At 57.1% G+C, this 19,329-nt stretch overlaps 2 protein-coding genes and 1 non-coding gene across 13 annotated transcripts in view; all 3 read left to right on the top strand.

The window, feature by feature from the left end:
- SETD6 (SET domain containing 6, protein lysine methyltransferase) overlaps positions 1-19,329 on the top strand; it is a 63,335-nt gene that overhangs the window by 27,898 nt on the left and 16,108 nt on the right. The gene's annotated exons all lie outside the window — the stretch shown is intronic.
- The window catches only part of NDRG4 (NDRG family member 4), a 50,812-nt gene that overhangs the window by 28,503 nt on the left and 2,980 nt on the right, over positions 1-19,329 (top strand). For 4 of the 11 annotated variants that reach the window (XM_050773015.1, XM_050773017.1, XM_050773019.1 and 1 more), the window contains exons 3-15: positions 3,861-3,905; positions 12,754-12,859; positions 13,103-13,223; positions 13,308-13,370; positions 13,521-13,581; positions 15,316-15,402; positions 15,487-15,543; positions 15,855-15,958; positions 16,742-16,798; positions 16,882-16,933; positions 17,882-17,929; positions 18,073-18,108; positions 18,220-18,271. In XM_050773015.1, the coding sequence (XP_050628972.1) occupies positions 3,861-3,905; positions 12,754-12,859; positions 13,103-13,223; positions 13,308-13,370; positions 13,521-13,581; positions 15,316-15,402; positions 15,487-15,543; positions 15,855-15,958; positions 16,742-16,798; positions 16,882-16,933; positions 17,882-17,929; positions 18,073-18,108; positions 18,220-18,271 (889 nt within the window). Of the gene's footprint in view, positions 1-3,860; positions 3,906-9,104; positions 9,232-9,944; positions 10,035-12,702; positions 12,860-13,102; positions 13,224-13,307; positions 13,371-13,520; positions 13,582-15,315; positions 15,403-15,486; positions 15,544-15,854; positions 15,959-16,741; positions 16,799-16,881; positions 16,934-17,881; positions 17,930-18,072; positions 18,109-18,219; positions 18,272-19,329 lie in introns of those variants that run through there. The other 7 variants (XM_050773014.1, XM_050773013.1, XM_050773022.1 and 4 more) reach the window with 4 other exon arrangements.
- On the top strand, positions 5,911-6,017 carry LOC126945181 (U6 spliceosomal RNA). Its single transcript, XR_007722346.1, has one exon. It is a non-coding gene; the product is annotated as a U6 spliceosomal RNA (small nuclear RNA).

Raw genomic sequence — 19,329 nt, 5'->3', positions numbered from 1 at the left:
TGTGTCTCAAAAACAAAACAAAAGCCGACCGGGCATGGTGGCTCATACCTATAATCCCAGCACTTTGGGAGGCTGAGGTGGGTGGATCACTTGAGGTCAGGAGTTCGAGACCAGCCTGACCAACATGGTGAAACCCTGTCTCTACTAAAAATACAAAATTAGCCAGATGTGGTGATGAGCTCCTATAATCCCAGCTACTCAGGAGGCTGAGGCAGGACAATCACTTGAACCCGGGAGGCGGAGGTTGCAGTCAGCCCAGATATCGCCACTGCACTCCAGTCTGGGCGACAGAGTGACTCTGTCTAAAACAAAGCCCCACCCCATGCCCGACACAGTCTCCTGGATGCTGCGACATGGCACCCCATGCAGTCCTACCCCCTCTCTCTGTCTTCAAGAGCTAGTCTGGTGCTCTCAGGCAGGATTCTCTGGCTCTCACAGACAGATTCTCCTTTTTCAGCTGCAGTGCGGAAGCATCCATCCTTTTCGCATTTTTTTTTTTTTTTTTTTTTTTTTTTTTGAGATGGAGTTTCGCTCTTGTTGCCCAGGCTGGAGTGCAATGGCGCGATCTCAGCTCACTGCAACCTCCACCTCCCAGATTCAAGCGATTCTCCTGCCTCAGCCTCCTGAGTAGCTGGGATTACAGGCGTGCGCCACCACACCCAGCTAATTTTGTAGTTTTAGTAGAGATGGAGTTTCTCCATGTTGGTCAGGCTGGCCTCAAACTCCCTACCTCAGGTGATTCACTCACCTTGGCCTCCCAAAGTGCTGGGATTACAGGCGTGATCCACTGTGCCCAGCCCCATCCTTTCCACTTTCTATTTATTTTTTATTTTTGTTTGGAGATAAGTCTGGCTCTGGCACCCAGGCTAGAGTGCAGTGGTGTGACCATAACAGCCTCCTCCTTCTTCAAGGAGGCTAGAGAGGGCTCAAGCGATCCTCCCACTTCAGCCTCCTGAGTAGCTGGAACTACAGGCATGCACCACCATGCCTGGCTCATTTTTCTATTTTGTAGAGACAGGTAATCTTGCTATGTTACCCAGGCTGGTCTCGAACTCCTGGCCCACCTCAGCCTCCCAAGCAGCTGGGATTACAATCGTGAGCCACTTCATCTGGCACCCTGTTCACTTTTTAAACGTTCTGCCGTTTGCCAGGTATAAATTCTCTCAGTCCAGTGGGAAGTGAGGATTCCCACACATTTACTCACAGCCTGCCTGCCCGCCACTGGAGCCTGGCTTTTGCCTTTGGAGACTCCAGTGCCTGGCCTGTCTGTGGATCCCTCTGCGCCTGTGTCCCCATCCCGCCTCCCACACACCACTCCTCTGCCTCCCTCTGCACACCCTGCATTTTCTTGGCCTTTGGGTCCTTCCCCTCCCACACCCTTCATCTCCTGGGGCCCCCAGACCCAGAGAGCATACAGCACACCCTGCCATTATCTGCTCCAACGTGTGTGTGTGTGTGTGTGAGAGAGAGAGAGAGAGACAGACAGACAGACAGTCAGGGTCTCACCCTGTCACCCAGTCTGCAGTGTAGTGTCACAATCCTAGCTTACTGCAGCCTGGACCTCCTAGTCTCAAGTGATCCTCCTGCCTAGGCCTCCCAGAGTGCTGGGATTACAGATGTGAGTGACCACACCCGGCCTTCTTTTTTGTTAGCTTTTGCTTGTAACAAAACTGCCTCCTCTGTCCTTCTCTGAGATAATGGCCCTCTTAAGGTCCCGAGTATAGACATCTCCCCTGTCTTCTCCTCAGCCCCTTTGTGCAAGGTGAGAGGATCCATTCATCATCAGCCCCAGGCCCTTGTCCTCCCCCTCCAGCCCCATCCCTTCCCTCCTCTCCTCCCCTCCTCCCTGCAGAGCCCCCACAGGCCTGGAAGGAATCTGCAGAAGCCTGAGTGGGTGCGGCCATTCTCTATGTGACAGTCACAGGCAGCCCAAAGCCTGGCTTTCCTCTTTGGGTATGGGAACCCCCAGTTCCTTCTGATTTTCTCCACCACCTGGCCTGCTGGAAAGCAGGTGGCTGAACTCTTCCTTGTTTTGGGAAAAATGGCAGAAATACTGGTTTCATTCTTCTCCCTCCCACTCCTGTGATTTGGGGTCATTTTCCTCCTTGTACTTTCCTAGCTGACTGCTTCCCTCTTCCTCCCGTGGCACCCTATTTCTCATGTGACTGTCTCGGTCATCCGTGGTTTGTTTTTTTGTTTGTTTGTTTCTGATTCAGAGTCTCACTGTATCACCCAGGCTGGAGTGCAGTGGCACAGTCTTGGCTCACTGTAACCTCCGCCTCCCAGGTTCAAGTGATTCTCCTGCCTCAGCCTCCCTAGCAGCTGGGATTACAGGCACGTACCACCACACCCGGCTAATTTTTATATTTTTAGTAGAGACAGGGTTTTGACATGTTGGCCAGGCTGATCTCGAACTCCTGACCTCAGGTGATCTGCCTGCCTCAGCTTCCTAAAGTGCTGGGATTATAGGCATGAGCCAGCATGCCTGGCCAATCCTTGTATTTATTTATTCCTTAAAAGAATCTGTAGCAGGCACAGTCCAGCGCTGGGATACAAAGGGCAGAATGATGGGCAACACCAAGCTTCTCCTGTAATCCTCACAACACTGAGGCTTGGAGGCTGAGTGACCTGCCCGTGAGTTCACAGCCTCGCAGAGCAGGGCACAGAGGTTTCTAGGCAGACACAGGGGAAGGCAAGGCAGGACCTGTGAGTTTTCCTTTACCCGGACGTGTGCCGGTTCCTGATTAGTTTCCCTCCCCAGGCCCGAAAGTGGCCCAAGTTTGAGCTGGCCAGCTGCCTTGTCATACAGATAGGGAGACGGACCCAGAGCGGGTGAGTCGCACAGCCACCCTCCCCTTGGCTTCAGGGAGAGCCTGGCAACTCAGATGTGGGGTTCCAGCCCCCGCTCCTCCCCTGGCCATCTGTGCAGCCTCGTAACCTGTGGGCGCATTTTGAGCCTCTCTCCCCTCATTGGTGAAGCCTGATTGTTCATCCAGATCTGTTTGTGTCTGGCGAGCCCCTTCCGTGCCAGCTTCATACTGAGAGCACAGCCAGACGTAGTCCCACCCTCGTGACGCCCGCGGTCCAGTGGGCAGAACAGGCACTAGCCAGACTCAAACGGTTCACTGTGAAGTAAGCTCCAGTGATCTGAGGCGCAAAGCGACCAGGTCTGGAGAGGTGGGAGCAGCTGCCACTGTACCTTTGTGTGGACTGGAAAAGTCCCCTCACTGTGTGGGCCTCAGCTGCCCCATCCCTACACGTGGGCATGTTAGTCACGCCCACCTCTCCCCTTCCCTCCCTTTCTTCCACCCTCGTCCCCTGATGGTCAGAAAAACATCTACGGTAGCAGGAGGGCAGAGTGACCAACAGCAAGGATTTGCAGTGGGAGATTCCAGCACTTTCTAGCCTGTGAGTCAGCCTCTCTGAGCCTCACCCTCGTGGCCTATAAGATGGAATACTCATATCCTTAATGAGGACGCTCACAGGCTCCTCCACCAAGTACTTGGTGGCCAATACCTGGCACCTTGGTGAGCCCTTGGTCAGTTTCATTAACATTGAGACAGACTGGTGGGCTGGGCACAATGTTTCATGTCTGTAATCCCAGCGCTTTAGGAGGCCAAGGCAGGAGGATCATTTGAACCTAGGAGTTTGAGGATGCAGTGAGCTGTGATTGTGCCACTGCACTCCAGCCTGGGTGATAGAGTGAGACCCTGTCTCTTAAAAAAAAAAAAAAGAAAGAAAGAAAGAAAGAAAGAAAAGAAAATACAGATTGGGACAGAAATTGAGTCTGCTAAGGCCCCATGGGCTCCCCAGACCAGCTAGGGCCTAACTTGCCACCCCCTCTGTTTGCCTTCCCCTAGGAGAGCTCTGATGCCTTCCTCTTGGCTGCAGACACAGACTGGAAGGTAGGTCAAGGCTCAGACCCCCGAGATGTGGGACTGACAGCTGGCCAGCCCCTCTCCCCACCTGGCCAGGTCCCAGAGGAGGGTCACAGCCCTTCTGTGTGCCCCCAGCCTGTAGCAGTTGCCAGGACCACCCCCAGAGCTCATAGCGGCCCTGCCTGCCCCCTGCCTAACAGAGAGATGCTGGGGTGGGAGGTGAACTGGCCCTGCTTCTCTGAATAGCAGGGAAGAGACGGGGTCTCTAGGGGGACTGAGGATGGAAAAGAGAGTGAGGGATGTTGTCATCTGAATCAGCATTTTCTTCCAATGAAAGGCAGGTTGACTCTAAAATAGCTCCTGTTTCCATGACAGCTGTTGCCAGGACAACCCTGTCCTCTTTAGTTGATGCCAGGTTCTCGGTGAAAACTGAAACCGCCCTTTGTTTTTATTCCTCCGGGTGATGATGTTGCTCACTCGGCCAGTCATGTCTCTCCTCTGAGTCCCACAGTGGCCGTTGATTTCCGAGTTTGGGAAAATGCCTGACAGCAGACACAAGGGAACCCTGCTGGGTTCCGGGGCCCCGCTGGCCACCCCAACATGCTGAACCAATTACACAAGGGAGCCCTGTTGGGTTCTGGGACCCCACTGGCAATCCCAACATGCCAAACCAATTCAGACCCTTCCTTCTGTAAGGTGGAGCCAGCCCCCGGGTCACTGTCCTTGCCTGGGCCTGACCTGGTTTGGGGTCAGCCTCCAAGCCCCGTGACAGCACCAGCCACATGGTCTGGACGCAGGGCTGACACGGAGGCGGGGCTCCCTGTTGGCTCCTCCCCCAGTGGGAGCTACGTGAGGATCAGTGTGAGAATCTGGGCCTGTGTGCTGGTCCCTCGGTCACGTGCCACTTCAAGGACGAGAGGGGAGACTTCAGGGCAGCCAGTGTACATGTGATCAGATCCCCTGGGAATGCCATCTGCAAGCAGAAAGGGCTCTGGAGCTGGAAGGAGAGGCCGGGGTTCCAGCAGTGGGGAGTGAACGGGAGCCCGGGAGGAGGGATGGGAAGGAAGTGGTCGGGAGCCCGCCCAGGCTGGTGGAAACGGACAACTGGAGATCAGGACAGGCTCACCAGGGGATTTTCTTTGTCCTCCATGCTGCACATGAGGATGGGCCGTGCAGGCAAATGGGCCCTGGAGGAAGGGGTTGGCCAAGTAAAATCCTAGAGCACCCAGCCAGTGCCTCAACACACTGATCCCACAGCGTGGGAGGCTGACAGCAACAGTGCTGATGCCAGCCCCAGCACACAGGCCTACGGTGTGGGGGACAGGCAGAGGGCATTCCTGGAGTTGTGGAGGAGACCTCTGGGTGCCCAACTGCTGCTGTGAAGCTGACTCTGCCCACCGAGCCCTCTGAGCTGCAGCCCTGGAGTTGCGGGGCCCGGGTTATGTGGACCCCGGTTCTCAGGACCTTTGCTCGGTAAAAGGCAGGTTGCGTTAAAAGGCACCTTCCTGTCCCCTCCTGTCACACCACATGGAGGCAGCATTGTTTTCGTTTTTTGTTTTAGAAAAGCAGCCACAAGAATGGATGGTTGTTATCTGGGCCAAAGCCTGGCAAGGATTTTATCTCCTGCTCACCATGGCAGGCGTTGTCACTGTCCCCTGCCTCTGTGGGGGCAGCCAGTGGGGGAAGTAGTGTAGCAGAGGGACTAACATGAGCCAGACAGACCTAGGTTCTGGCCTCGCCACTTCCAAGCATGTGACCTCCAGCCCAAGTCACTCCACTCATCCACCGCATTTTCATGGAGACAGGCAGCACGGACTTCCCGAGTGTATCTAAGGCGATGGTGTCCACGGGCCCCTCATATGGACACTCAGCTGACCGTGACGAATGACCACTAGAGTGTGGAGTTAGCACCAAACTGCCTGGGTGTGGTTCCTGGCTCTGTGCCCACTAGCTGTGTGACGTTAGGCAGATTACCAAACCTCTCTGTCCTTATCTGCCTCATTTGTAAAGAGGGTATTAGGAGATAAAATGAGTGCTTGCCCCAGCAGCACATATACCAAAATTGGAGTGATACAGAGAAGACGAGCATGACCCCTGTACAAGAATGACCCACATATTCGTGAAGCCTTCCATACTTAAAATAAAAAATATCTTCCAAAAAGAGGATACAGGCTGGGTGCGGTGACTCATACCCGTAATCTCAGCACTTTGGGAGCTGAGGCAGGTAGATCACTTGAGGTCAGGAGTTTGAGGCCAGCCTGGCCAATATGATGAAACCCCGTCTCTACTAAAAATACAATAATTAGCCAGGTGTGGTGGCAGGCGCTGGTAGTCCCAGCTACTTGGGAGGCTGAAGCAGGAGAATGGTTTGAACCTGGGAGGCGGAGGTTGCAGTGAGCAGAGATCGCACCATTGCACTCCAGCCTGGGCAACAGAGCAAGACCGTGTCTCAAAAAAAAAAAAAAGAGGGATAGAGATGGGTAAAGTGCTCAAAGAAAGCCTGTCACCTACAGGACGTTTGAACATAGTGTTTACCACTCTTGATTCTGAGACCTCAGGCCCACCCAGAGTGCTGAGGTACTAGTAGCTGCCGCTGCTTACTAGCCAAGTGACAAAATTACCTAATGTCTCCATCTCTCAGTTTCCTCATCCTTTCTCTAGGTCCATGAGGATTATATGTATTATCCTTGCAACTGCCTGTGCAGTAGGCACTGCTGTTTCTCCCATTTACATATGGAGGCTCAGAGAGGTTGACTGACTTCCCCACGGTCACACAGCAAAAAAGTGGCAGAGCTATGAATGGCATCAGGGTTTGGCTGGCAAGACCTGAGGCTACCTTGTCTGGCCACTATAACTGCACAACCACCAGAAAAAAGGGCCAACAATTTGGAGAGGCACACAGACTGCCCCATTTCTCCCTTGCCAGGGCCTGGGCAGGGATGGGGTCAGATCTGGAATGATTTGTGCAGTTTTTTCTGATTCTCACAGCAGGCTGGTGAGAAAGGCACACAGTCCCTGCTTTACAGTTAGAAGCCTGAGGCACAGAGAGGTTAAAAAAAAGTCTTGCCCAAGGTCACCCAGCTAATAGGGGGCCAGGAGGGACTTAAACCCAGGTCTGTGAGTTTGCAGGCAGTGAGCTGAGCAGTCATGGAGGCTGTGGCTTGGAATGGTCAGTGTCGCAGTTCAGCTTGTCACCTGGGTCCAAAGGTGGGGAGAGGCCACTCAGGGATCAGAAGTTGGAGTGGGCATAGGATTGGGTGGGGCTTTGGGGGACATGGGAGGGCTTTGTGGGCAGAGCAGAGGGCAGGGCTGTGCCTGTTTTGCAAGCCTCTTCCTGTGCCACAGTGGCTGCAGGAATGGGGAGCATAGCCAGGAGGTGATGGGCCAGGGGGACTCCCCATTGTACTTCCCTGCTGCCCTGGGGAGCACAGGGCCTATCAGTCTGCCCTAGGTCTCCAGAGTGAGAGGTGAGAGATGGAGTAGGTGCTCCCAGGCAGAGGGCATGGCCAGCAATAGTGTACATAACAGGTATCGACCAGGTCACCAGGTACCCAGAGATGAGGAGATGACCACTTTCTCTAAGGGCAGTCGGCCAGCATGCAGGGCTGTCAGCATGGGCTGGGGTGAGTGGTGTGTTCCTTCTTCAGCAAGACAGGGAGAGGAAGCCGGATAGGAGGCAGCTACTATGCCCACCTCCTGTAGACCCACCCGGCCCTCGTTCCTGGAGGCAACCAGTTTGGGGCTTGACTCTCGGGTCTCTGGGGAGCAGGACACTAGGGCTATCTTAGGCTCTGTGCCCTGATCCCACCCCTGCCCAGGCCCTGGCAGGAGAGAAATGGGGCAGTCTGTGTGCCTCTCCAAATTGTTGGCCCTTTTCTGGCGGTTGTGCAGTTACAGTGGCCAGACAAGGCAGGGTCAGGTCTTGCCAGCCAAACCCTGATGCCACTCACAGGTCTGCCACTTCTTTGCTGTGTGACCTTGGGCAAGTCAGTCAACCTCTCTGAACCTCCATATGTAAATGGAAGAAACAGCAGTGCCTACTGCACAGGGAGTTGCAACGATAGTACATATAATCCTCATGGACTATATTTGGGAGCACGGGCACGCAGCATCCCCCTTCTCTCTGTGGCTCCTGCTCTCCCAGCCTTAGGCCCCCTCCTCTGCTCCTCTCCCTGGCCTATTTCCTCTCCTCCCGTGCACTTCTTGGTCTTTATTCTCCTCTGCTCACTCCACCTGCAGACCTCGGGTGAGCTCACCACCCAGATCCTTGCTTCCCAGGAGGATAGGGCACGGAGCCTGAGATAGCCCTAGTGTTCTGCTCCCCAGAGACCCGAGAGCCAAGCCCCAAACTGGTTGCCTCTGGGAACGAGGGCCTGGTGGGTCTACAGGAGGTGGGCATGTCAATGTCAAGAAGCTGCCTCCTAGCCCCGCTTCATCTCCCTGGTGGCCTGGAGCCCCTGTCAGCAGGGTGAGGGTGGGGAGGACAGAGCTGGTGTGTGCCTGACCATACCCTTGGCCCTGCTATCTGCCCAGGGCCCCTGGCCCCCAAACTCCACTTTCAGTGTGTGGGGAAGCCCCCTGCATCTGCGTGGGCAAGGTGGGAGAAAACCCTGGTGGGTGGAGGAGCAGCTCTCTGAAGCAGGGTGATAACCCAAGTTGCCCCAGAAAGCAGCAGCTCCCCAGGCCTCCTCAAGGTTAAGCGATGCAACCTTCCTGATGGGGAGGCTGGGCCTGGGGATCTGGTCCCCAAGATCCTGTGCTTGGGGCCCTCTCCGGCCCTCTATACTCCCCAAGGTGTGGGTCAAGGGCTGTAGCTGTCTGGGCAGTGCCCATGCACCCTGCCCTGCCCCGCATTGGTGAGCTGTGCATGTCCGTGAGGACCCTGTGTGTACCTGACATGGGTGAGTTGGTACGTGTGACCTCGGCTCCTGTATTTGGAGGATCCTATATGAGCTGCAGCTCTTGGCGTGTGCCTGTGTGCTGGGGGCGGATGCAGGGGCTGGGGACCATCAAGGATGATATGTGGCTGGGGTGGGAGGAGCAGTGACAGGGCTGGGGCAAGGAGGACTTCAGAAGCCAATTGGAGCCAGGCTTGTCTCCCAGCAGCCAATCTGGGAGCCGGGGCTCCGGGCAAGCGAGTGGCTGCTCGGAAACCCTGCGGGGAGGAGGGGCCAGCTAGGCTGGGCCAGGATCCCTGTATAAATGGCCCAGGAGCTGTGCCCCATCACAGAGCCGACCATCTCCCACTCAAGCTGTCCCCGCCCTCTGGACCCGAGTGACTCAGGCCTTTGTTTGTCCTTCCTGGTAGAGGCGGGTTCCCTCCCTCGGCAAGATGCCGGAGTGCTGGGATGGGGTGAGTGAGAGCGCTACGGGCAGCGAGGTGGGCCGGGAGGATGGTGCATCCTTATGACCCACTGTAGGGAGGAAGTGCCCCCCTCAGCCCACATCTGGTGGCAGCCCTGCCTTCAGTAGCCTCATCCTGGGGTCCCTGAGACACGGCCAGAGGGCTCCAGGCTCCCTGATGATCCTGTTTGCAGGAGTGGCTGGGGGCAGCTGCTAGTCAGAGCCCATAGCAGGGGCTGGGGGAGTGGGTGGGTGGGGGGTGGGTGACATATCTGCAGGAAATGGAACACGGAAGGCACAGTCTGATTTGGCTGCATTGCCGTGTGGACCCGGGCGCCAGTGCCTGCACGTCCCACTGACCGTGTGCCCTCTGGTGTGCGCTTGGATGGTGTCTGCCTTGGTGGTGCCTGGGGCCATCAGGCCAGGGGGCGGGGGGGTTTTTGGTCAGCCCCCGAGGCTGTGTACCCAGTGTGCGTGCAGGGTCTGTGCGTGCAGGGGCTGCCGTCCGAGTGGGCGGCCGTCTAGCTTGTTTGGATGGCTGTGCCAGTGTGATGGGAAGGACGGGCAGCCTTTTCCTTAGGAGTTGCCTCACAGTTCCCAGGGCTCTGCTGCGCCAGCCGGGCAGAGGCAAGGAGGTCTGGGCCACACAGGAATGATAGCCTCAGGCAGGGGTCCCTGCTGGAGAGGAACGAGGAGGGGTTGCCTGCGTGCCTTATTTTGTAGGTGGGGGAAGGCAACGCTGGAGCCGTGAAGCTGGCAGGGCTAGGGGACCCCAGGTGGAACCCAGGGCACCTCCTCTCGCCGGGGCATCAGGTACCCCGGCTCCTTTCTTCCTCAGGAGGGAGAGGCAGGGGCAGACTCACCCCCCACCCCCGGGCCCCACACGCCTGCCCTGCCGGTTCCGCAGACCATAGGTCACCCCGCACACCCCGAGGCGACGACGTCAGCACCTGCCCGCCCATGCAGACCCTGTCCCCTGAATTATTGATGCGGCTGACAGGCCGAACCACAGCAGCACCACCACCAACTCCCACACCGGCGGAAAGCCCGGCTCAAAGCACTCCCCCCCCGTCCCCTGCAGTGCTCAAGGTCACAGGCGAGGGGAGACGAACAGGCCGAGAGGAGCCGCCACAGCCCCCTTCCCTGCTGCCGCAGTGCTTCCCGCCTGCGCCCACCTGGAGGCGGGGCCGGCTCTGACGTCACCCAGAGCCAATGGGAGTGCTGGGCCCTGAGGGTTGGGGGCCTCAGAGTGCACCGCACTGTGTCGCCCTTGGGGCGCTGCCCTTGCGCAGTGCTCCAAGGGACGGGGATGCTTGGCTTCGATTGGGCTGAACTGAGTCCTGAGCTCCCCGCAGAGGGTCAGAGAAGGCGTTAGGGAGGTGGGCAGCAGGGTTCAGCGAAGGTCACTGGGCTTTGTAGGACAGGCAGCCCGGCGACGCCCAGGCCCAGCCCCAGCCCCAGTACTTCCCATCCTGGGAGATGAGCCCTAGTAGGGTCTGACCACGTCACCTCAGAGGGATGGGGACGGGGCGGCCACACCAGGGGTGGGAGGAGACAGTCGGAACCTGCTCAGCAGCGGAGGGCAGACACCCCTCGCAGCCCTCACGTTGACCCGCAGGCTGCGGATCTGGGTTTGGAAGACACCGCCCTGGGCTCTTGACGTCTGAACCCGGGAGGATAACTGTCCTTTATGCAGCCGGAGGCGCATTGCAGCTGTTCTGCAGTCCCACCCTCCAGAGCTGAGAGAACTCACAGGGTGCTGTGAAGGGGCTGCCTGGTCAGGAGCTCCCTCGCGTGGAACCTGATCTCCTGTGAACATGCAACCTTCAGTGCACCGCCCTGGCCCCTGAGACTGGCACCTGGCAGGGCCACCCTCCCTACTCTGGGATTGACCTTGGGCAAGTCATTCCTCTTTCCCAGCCTCAATTTCCTCCTCTATGGCTTGGGTCTATGTGGGAAGTAAATGAGAAAAGTGTGGGTCGGTGGTCAGTGACTGGGAAGTGTTCCTGGATTTGATGGGCCCGGAGAAAGGACAGGCTCTGGGATGGGAGGGACTGTGTGGCCTGTCCCCTCTCAGCCCTGGTGTGGCCTCCTCATCCCCTGAGCCACATGGCTCACCCTAAGGCTCATTACCAGGGCCCTCCTGGAGGACAACAGGGAAATAAACAGGGCCTGTAAGCCAAAACGTGGCCCCCAGGGTAGAGCCTTTGGCCACCAGGTTGGTGCCAGCTTGTCACTCCATACTGGAGACATAGGCCTGGACAGTTGTCCTCTGAGACCAGACCCACTAATGCCAGCCCCTGAGCAGCTGTCTCCCGCTGTCTAAATCTCCTTTCCCATTCGGAGGCAGCAACTCAGGTTCTTTCTAAACCAAAGTATCCTCATCTGCAAAACACTAGGGTTCCTGTCTCTTGGGTAACGTGCAGGAAGCCTGGCACACAGTAGGTGCTCAGTCACTTGATGTTTCTTTCATGTCCTTGACCCCAGCCTTATCTCCAACTCACTGGGCCACTCACATGGTTCCCAGGGCTCACGATGATGCAGAGAGGATCTGTTTATTCAGCTCAGACGGCCCCTCTTGAAGGTTGCCCATCCAAGTGTCTAAGAATGCCCAGTTTGCAAAGGGACCAATGAGGAGGGCATCCCCCCAAGGCCCAGGGATGCCCTAGCATAATAGCCCCTTTTCCGGGACTTTCTCCAAGTGCTAAATGCTCCACAGATGTTGGCTTGTCTAGTTCTCACAAAGTGCCTATGAGGTGGTTCTGGATGGAGAGGCTGAGGCACAGCAGAGAAGTAACGTGACATGCTCAGATGCACAAGTAAGGGGTCGAGCCAGGTCTTCCTGAGGAAGTAATGACCTTGAGCAGCAAAACCAAAGTTGTGAACTCAAGAGGATCCCAGAGGAGGCTCTGCAGAAGGCCTCTAGAGGAGATGGGGACGGGGGTCTGACCGGGCCTGCCTGAAGGGAGCCCTTGGGGATGCTGGGCTCACAGAGAAGGGCGTTCAAGGTGGAAGCAACCGCATGTGCAAGAGCCTTAGAGTGGGAGCCAGGGGCAGTGTGGGGGCCGGGGCTAGGCTTGGCTGGCATGGGGTGTTTACTGAGGATTCCAGGCAGGACCACTGAGGCCGTTCCCCTGCAGCAGCAGGAAGCGCCTGAGATTTCTGAGTGAGAGAGGGGCTTGGGCTGGGGAGGCAGAGCTGTCCAGGAGGGGCTGCTGCAAGATGGAGAAAAACAGCCTCCTTGGACCCTCAAGGGCTGAGGACAGTGGCGGCACAAACTGCTGGTTGGTTTGCAGAGAGGTCCAGAACTTCCCCACGCAGACCAGTTCATGTCGTCTCTGTGCTGAACAGGCCTGAGAAGGGGTGTTCCATCCATTCAGTCCTCTCTGGGGGCTTCTTGGGGTGATGAGAACAGGATGCCCCAAGTAGGGGTTCTACCACATGCCTGACAGGCACCAGGCTGCACCACCTCATTCCCCAGAGGAGCCAGGAGCGGGGCTGCCCGGTGTCCAGCGCGGTCTCTCCCCTCCAGGAACATGACATCGAGACGCCCTACGGCCTTCTGCACGTGGTGATCCGGGGCTCCCCCAAGGGGAACCGCCCAGCCATCCTCACCTACCACGATGTGGGCCTCAACCGTAAGTGCAGCCCAGCCTCAGTCAGCCCTCCTCTGCCTCCCATCAGCAGTGAGGCCCGCGCCCTCCCCACAGGGCCCTGTCAATCCCACTCGCACTTAGCTCTGTTGCCTTCGCCCTCTGGGCCTCCATTTCCCCGATGGACCTGAGGCTGACACTTCTGCCTTGTGAGCCCTCTGGGGGCCTGGCCTCCCTTCCAGTCCCCCGGCCCCTCTGCTCAGCCATAGTGGAGGTGTGTCTTTGCAGACAAACTATGCTTCAACACCTTCTTCAACTTCGAGGACATGCAGGAGATCACCAAGCACTTTGTGGTGTGTCACGTGGATGCCCCTGGACAACAGGTGGGGGCGTCGCAGTTTCCTCAGGGGTAGGTACCCGGAGCCCCCTCCGCCTGTCTCCAGCTCTGCACCCCAGGCCACACCTGGGCCCTGACCTCCTGCTCTGCCTGCAGGTACCAGTTCCCCTCCATGGAGCAGCTGGCTGCCATGCTCCCTAGCGTGGTGCAGCATTTCGGGTGAGTGCTAGGGCCCAGGGGTGCCTACCCCGACTGCAGAGCCACCCGGCTTCAGCTGAGGGCTTCAGGCTGTGGGCAGGGCCTGCTCTGGGTGACATGTATGGGAAATGGCACCCCTAGCCCTAGAGTGACCAGCCTGTTCTGCACCAGGTTCAAGTACGTGATTGGCATTGGAGTGGGTGCCGGAGCCTATGTGCTGGCCAAGTTTGCAGTGAGTGTCCCCATGCCCCCATTACCCCAAACACCCGGGCAAGCCAGGGATCTCCCTGTGGTGGGGACCGGGGAACCCTTCAGCCTTGAGGAACTGTCTCTGCTCTTGCTTCTCCTCCTCCCACCTCTTCTTTATGTAGAAAACCTCTTTTTTCTTTTTTCCTCCAGGGAAATTAACTTTTTTTAAAAAGAGGTTCCTTTCCATATGGTTTTCTCAAGAGACTACAAACTATAACTTGCTTAAACTATTATCCAAAGCCAGAATTTCTAGTAGCAACAAACTATACAACTAACTGCTGCTCTAGCCACTAAATAAGGATCGTCCTTCACTAATTGCCATGGTATTTCAACATGAATAATTTTTTCAGCAAAAAATTTTATTGTGGTTGGGAGGTTTAAAGAAGCACATTTCAAAAACATCATTATTGGATAGAAATTCACAAGCTTTTCATCTCTAAAAACAAGCCAAAAAAAAAAAAAAAAAAAAAACTAATTTTTCAGGATCTAAGACATTTCCTACTTCAAAAGAAATGACCAAGAATTTTCAATCCAGTTGCAATGTCAGCACTTAATCATTTTTTTTTTTTTTTTTTTTTTTTGAGACGGAGTCTCGCTGTGTCTCCCAGGCTGGAGTGCAGTGGCGTGATCTCGGCTCACTGCAAGCTCCGCCTCCCGGGTTCACGCCATTCTCATGCCTCAGCCTCCCAAGTAGCTGAGACTACAGGCGCCCGCCACCACGCCCGGCTAGTTTTTTGTATTTTTAGTAGAGACGGGGTTTCACCATGTTAGCTAGGATAGTCTCGATCTCCTGACCTTGTGATCCACCCGCCTCGGCCTCCCAAAGTGCTGGGATTACAGGCTTGAGCCACCGCGCCCGGCCTTAATCATTTTGTTAACTGGAGGCCATTCCCTGCCACCCTAGACAAGCTTGATGTGGCTATGCTGTTTTTCTTTAAACATGGTCTAACAGTTGAAGAGAAAATCCCTCTTTTGCAATGCCTAAGGCAAAATAGGCTTTAAAAGATTGATTTTTTTCTTAATTTATATCATGAAGGCTTCATTTTCTTTCTTTCTTTCTTTTTTTTTTTTTTTTTTTTTTGAGATGGAGTCTCGCTTTGTTGCCCAGGCTGGAGTGCAGTGGCACAATCTCGGCTCACTGCAACCTCCACCTCCCTGGTTCAAGTAATTCTGCCTCAGCCTCCTGAGTAGCTGGGACTACAGGCGCATGCCACCACGCCTGGCTAATTTTTGTATTTTAGTGGAGACAGGGTTTCACCATATTGACCAGGTTGGTCTCGAATGCCTGACCTCAGGTGATCAACCCACCTTCGCCTCCCAAAGTGCCGGGATTACAGGCATGAGCCATGGCGCCTGGCCAGGGCTTCATTTTCTATAAAAGCAAAAAAACAACATGCTTAAGATTTTAAGATGTTTAATACTCAATTTTGCAATAGCACCATCTTCAAAAATATATTAAGAGCTGATTCTGTTGAAAGAGCATGTGTGTGTGTGTATGTGGAGGGGTGGAAACAATGATAGAGATTCTAAATAAATCCAAGAACTGTGAAGGGTTGGGTGAGAGGAGGACAGGCAGGGCATCTGGACATGGGTATGCGCGCACGGACCCAGCTGCAGCCAGGCGGCTGATCAGCGGCACCTTGAAGACTTCACAGAGCATTTCCACCGTCTGCACCCATCCTGGCCTCGCCCAGCCCTGTTTCCCCTCTTACTGCAGCTCATCTTCCCCGACCTGGTGGAGGGGCTGGTGCTGGTGAACATCGACCCCAACGGCAAAGGCTGGATAGACTGGGCTGCCACCAAGGTGTGTGTGGTGACCAGGGATGGGGTGGGTGTACCTAGGGTGGGGTGAGGGGTGGCACTCACGCTGGCGCCCTGCTCCCTGCAGCTCTCCGGCCTAACTAGCACTTTACCTGACACGGTGCTCTCCCACCTCTTCAGCCAGGTAAGGGGGCGGGGCCTTCTGCGGATCTGGGGCACTCTGGGATTTGCCCCTCCCGGCTTGGCAGGAGGCAGGCGGGTGTACTTGGCATCTGACGTGGCTCACTCCAGATTGCATCTCCATGATGCTGAGGCATCTGAAAGACAGACATCCCCTCCCAAGGCCCCACCTCCTACTTGCCCACACTCTCTCTCCCCTGCCTGCTGAGTGGGGCAAGGGCCACTCTGGCAGTGACATCTGCCGGCCCCCTCTGAGCCTGCGTCCCTCTGTCTGTCTGCTCCTCTGCACGCCCCCATCTATCCCCCTGGGCCTAGGAGGAGCTAGTGAACAACACAGAGTTGGTGCAGAGCTACCGGCAGCAGATTGGGAACGTGGTGAACCAGGCCAACCTGCAGCTCTTCTGGAACATGTACAACAGGTGCGGGTGGGGTCAGCAGCCCTGGGACCCAGCACACCCCAGTGGGGGCCCTCGCACACTGCCCCCTGAGGGAGGCAGGCAGGCAACACCCTTGCCCTGGTTTGTAGATGGGCACCATATTGGGCTTCAGAGGAGGTCATTTCCTGCACAAGGTCACACCCTGTGAGGGGCAGAGGGGAACAGGTCTTCAGACTCCGGGCCTTGGGTTCTTCCACTTTTCCTCCTCCCCTGGGGGCTTCCTGCGTGGGAGTGTTGGGGGTGTTGGTGACATCCCTGACTGCAGTAACCCAGCCTTGATATTGACGTCTGCAAAATGGGGACGAGGTCGGATGAGCCTGTGGTTTGCAAGCTATGCTCCTTGGAGCCCCCTTTAGGGGCTGCCCTGCCCTGCAGGGAGGTGGCCAGGCCCCCTCACTCACCTGCCCTCCTTCTCATTCTTCTACAAATAGTAAGCACCTGCTGTGTGCATGGTGCTAGGAAAACAATAGAGAATAAAGAGACCCAGGGCCTGCCATCCCATATGGTCCAGGAGACAGACCAGTAGCAGAACCTCCCACAGCACAGGTGGCGGTACCCCTGGCTCTGAGGGGGATAGCAAAATTTGAGAGCCCACCTGGTATGTGCTGGGGAGTCCAAAAAGCCGTGCATAGGGGGCCTCCAGTTCATTTATGCAGAGCAGGTCCATGCCTCCCTGCTTTACCAGTTGGCAGTGTTGGGCTTGAGATGCCCCTCATCCTGTCCTGGGGTGCCCACCTCTGCCCCTCCCCTCCCCCTCCCCCACAGCCGCAGAGACCTGGACATTAACCGGCCTGGAACAGTGCTCAATGCCAAGACGCTCCGGTGAGTGCCTCCTGGCCCTCTGGCCTGCCCCAGCCTTTGCCCCCGTGACCCAGCCAGACAGCCCTTTTCCTCTGTATCTGCAGCTGCCCGGTGATGCTGGTGGTCGGGGATAATGCACCTGCTGAGGACGGGGTGGTGAGTGAGGGGCTGTGGGCTCACTGGGGGTGTGAGGTAGGGGTGAGGGGCTCATGGCCTCTGTCCAGCAGGGGCAATTCTTGACCCAGCCCAGGGGAGCCTCCAGGGCTGGCAGTGGATGGTGGGCTTCTCGTCCACTTCCCCAGTCTTGCCAAGCCTCACATCTGGCATAGCCCCCATCCTTCTGGCGGGGGAGGCCTGGAAATGGGGAGGGCTGGGGCCAGGGCCGGGCCATCAGAAGGTCCCCTCTTCCCTCCCCAGCAGCACAGCCCCAACTTGGTCCCTACCCACCTCAGGCCCAGGGCCTACGATCTCTCTTTTTTCTGAAATGTGATTGAGTCATTATAAATCATTAATGCATACAGCGGCACAGTCTCCCTTTCCCCATCACCTGCACCTGTTACGTTTGGGGACCACGTGTCACCCCTCCTGCTGGAACTCTGGGAGCAGGTGGCCTGGGGCTGTGAGGCCCCATCAGCACAGAGCTGCTGGGAAGCTGCAGGGTCCGGAAGTGCCCGAGCAGCCCCGTGCGCCGTGGAAATACCAGGCTTTCCCATGCCCACCGGGAGGTCCTGGAAGAGTGCGGTGGTGGGCTGTGCCAGCCCGCTCCACCCGGTCTCTTTCAGACCCTCGGCACCCCTCACCTCACTGCTGAGGGCCCCAGGACTTTTTCCCAGGCCAGTCCCACCACGGCAGCCCAGCCTTTGCCTGACTCCCACTCCTAGCAGTTGTGAGTGGGCTCCAAGGGTCCCAGGACCTTCAGGGGCGCTGCTAAACTGGTCTCCAAGAACGTGGGGAGCCCTGGGAGAAGCAGCCTGTCACAGGTGCTGGGTCTCCCTCTGCCTCCCTGCACCCCCTCTCCTCCCCAGCTTGGGGCATCAAACCTGCCTTAGCCACAGGGGTGGGGAGGGGCCGGGGCTGTTGCTGAAGCTGGCTCCTTGTCCCCAGGTGGAGTGCAACTCCAAACTGGACCCGACCACCACGACCTTCCTGAAGGTGAGGCTTTCTTCCCCAGCCCTAGGCCAGCTTCCCTAGCATGGGCCCAACCTCAGGGAGGGGCTTGCCTGGGGTCCCAGCCAGGTGGGAGCTTGTCCTGGAGTGAGGGCCCTGCTCAAGTCACCCCACTCTCTCCCTTGCAGATGGCAGACTCCGGAGGGCTGCCCCAGGTCACACAGGTGAGACTTTTGGCCCTCCTGCCCTTCCATCTATGGGGTGGGGGAAGCCTCTACCCTCCCCGCTAATCCTAGGCAGCCAATGAAAGCATGTGCTTGTCCTGCCCTCCGCAGCCAGGGAAGCTGACTGAAGCCTTCAAATACTTCCTGCAAGGCATGGGCTACAGTGAGTACATTTCCACCCCACCACACCTAGAGACCAGTGGGCAGTCAGTGCTGGGGTGGGGGGTCCTGTTTGCAGGGCTGGCACGTGGTGTCAGGGGGTACTGGGGAGCCCACAGGCATAGTTTTGTGTGACCTGGGCCCCGGATGCTGGGCCCCACAGATGCCACCTGAGTTGCAAGTTGCGCATCCCAGGCTGTGCCCAGCTCCCCTTTGCCCTTAGGGAGGACTTGGCACACTGTTCTGATGGCAGTGATGGGCATACTGGGGGAAGGGACCCTTCTCTCTGTGCTGAGGGTCCAGGTCCAAGGGCCACATCCTGCCAGGGAAGCCTGTCTGGGGGTGAGGCACACTCCCCTCATCTGCCCCAGGGCTTGGGGTCAGAGTTGGGCCTACGGCACCTGAGAAGGCCTTTTGAAACAACTGGTGGCTGCACCCAGGGCGTCATAGGAGTGGGCTTGGAGCCTGGGGCCAGGGAAGGCAATTGGGGCCGCCTGGGCATTCAGAGAGCTGAAAGCAGCTGAACCTGAGTTGGCAGATCTGAAAATCTGGGTCTGGGGTAGAACCAGGTACATACACACAGACACACACACCCCTTGGGTGTCTCCTCGACTTCCCCTTCCCTCTAAGACATACCTGTTTCCAGCTCCCCACTGCCAGGTGGCAAACTTCCTCTTCTCAGTTTGTTTTTTATTGCCCTCCAGACTTTAGCCTCTGGAGCTGGTATCTCCAGGGCAAACAGGGGGCGGCCTGTGGGAAGGCTGGGGAGGACACCCAGGAATACAGTGCTCTCTGGAGCAGGGCAGAGCCCTGGGGCCCGCAGGGGGGCTCTGCAGGAGCGCAGAGGCTGGGATCAGGGCACAGCAAGCATTTGTGAGGTGAATGGAGGAAGCTTGTCAGGCGCTGAGATGCGTTCTCAGGGTCCTGGGGAGAAACTCCAGCAGGCAGCCCCGAGCTGGGAGAGGCACAGAGGGGCAGGCCTCCCCAGTTCTGTACGCAGGAGACTGAGGCCCAGCAGAATGGTGAGGGGATAAGCACCCCACCGGCTGTCAGGGCTTCCTT

This window comes from Macaca thibetana, chromosome 20, assembly GCF_024542745.1.
Source record: "Macaca thibetana thibetana isolate TM-01 chromosome 20, ASM2454274v1, whole genome shotgun sequence".
NCBI classification, from domain to species: Eukaryota; Metazoa; Chordata; class Mammalia; order Primates; family Cercopithecidae; genus Macaca; species Macaca thibetana.
Note: the sequence above shows the minus strand (reverse complement) of the source record. Positions and strands in the feature narration are given on the sequence as shown.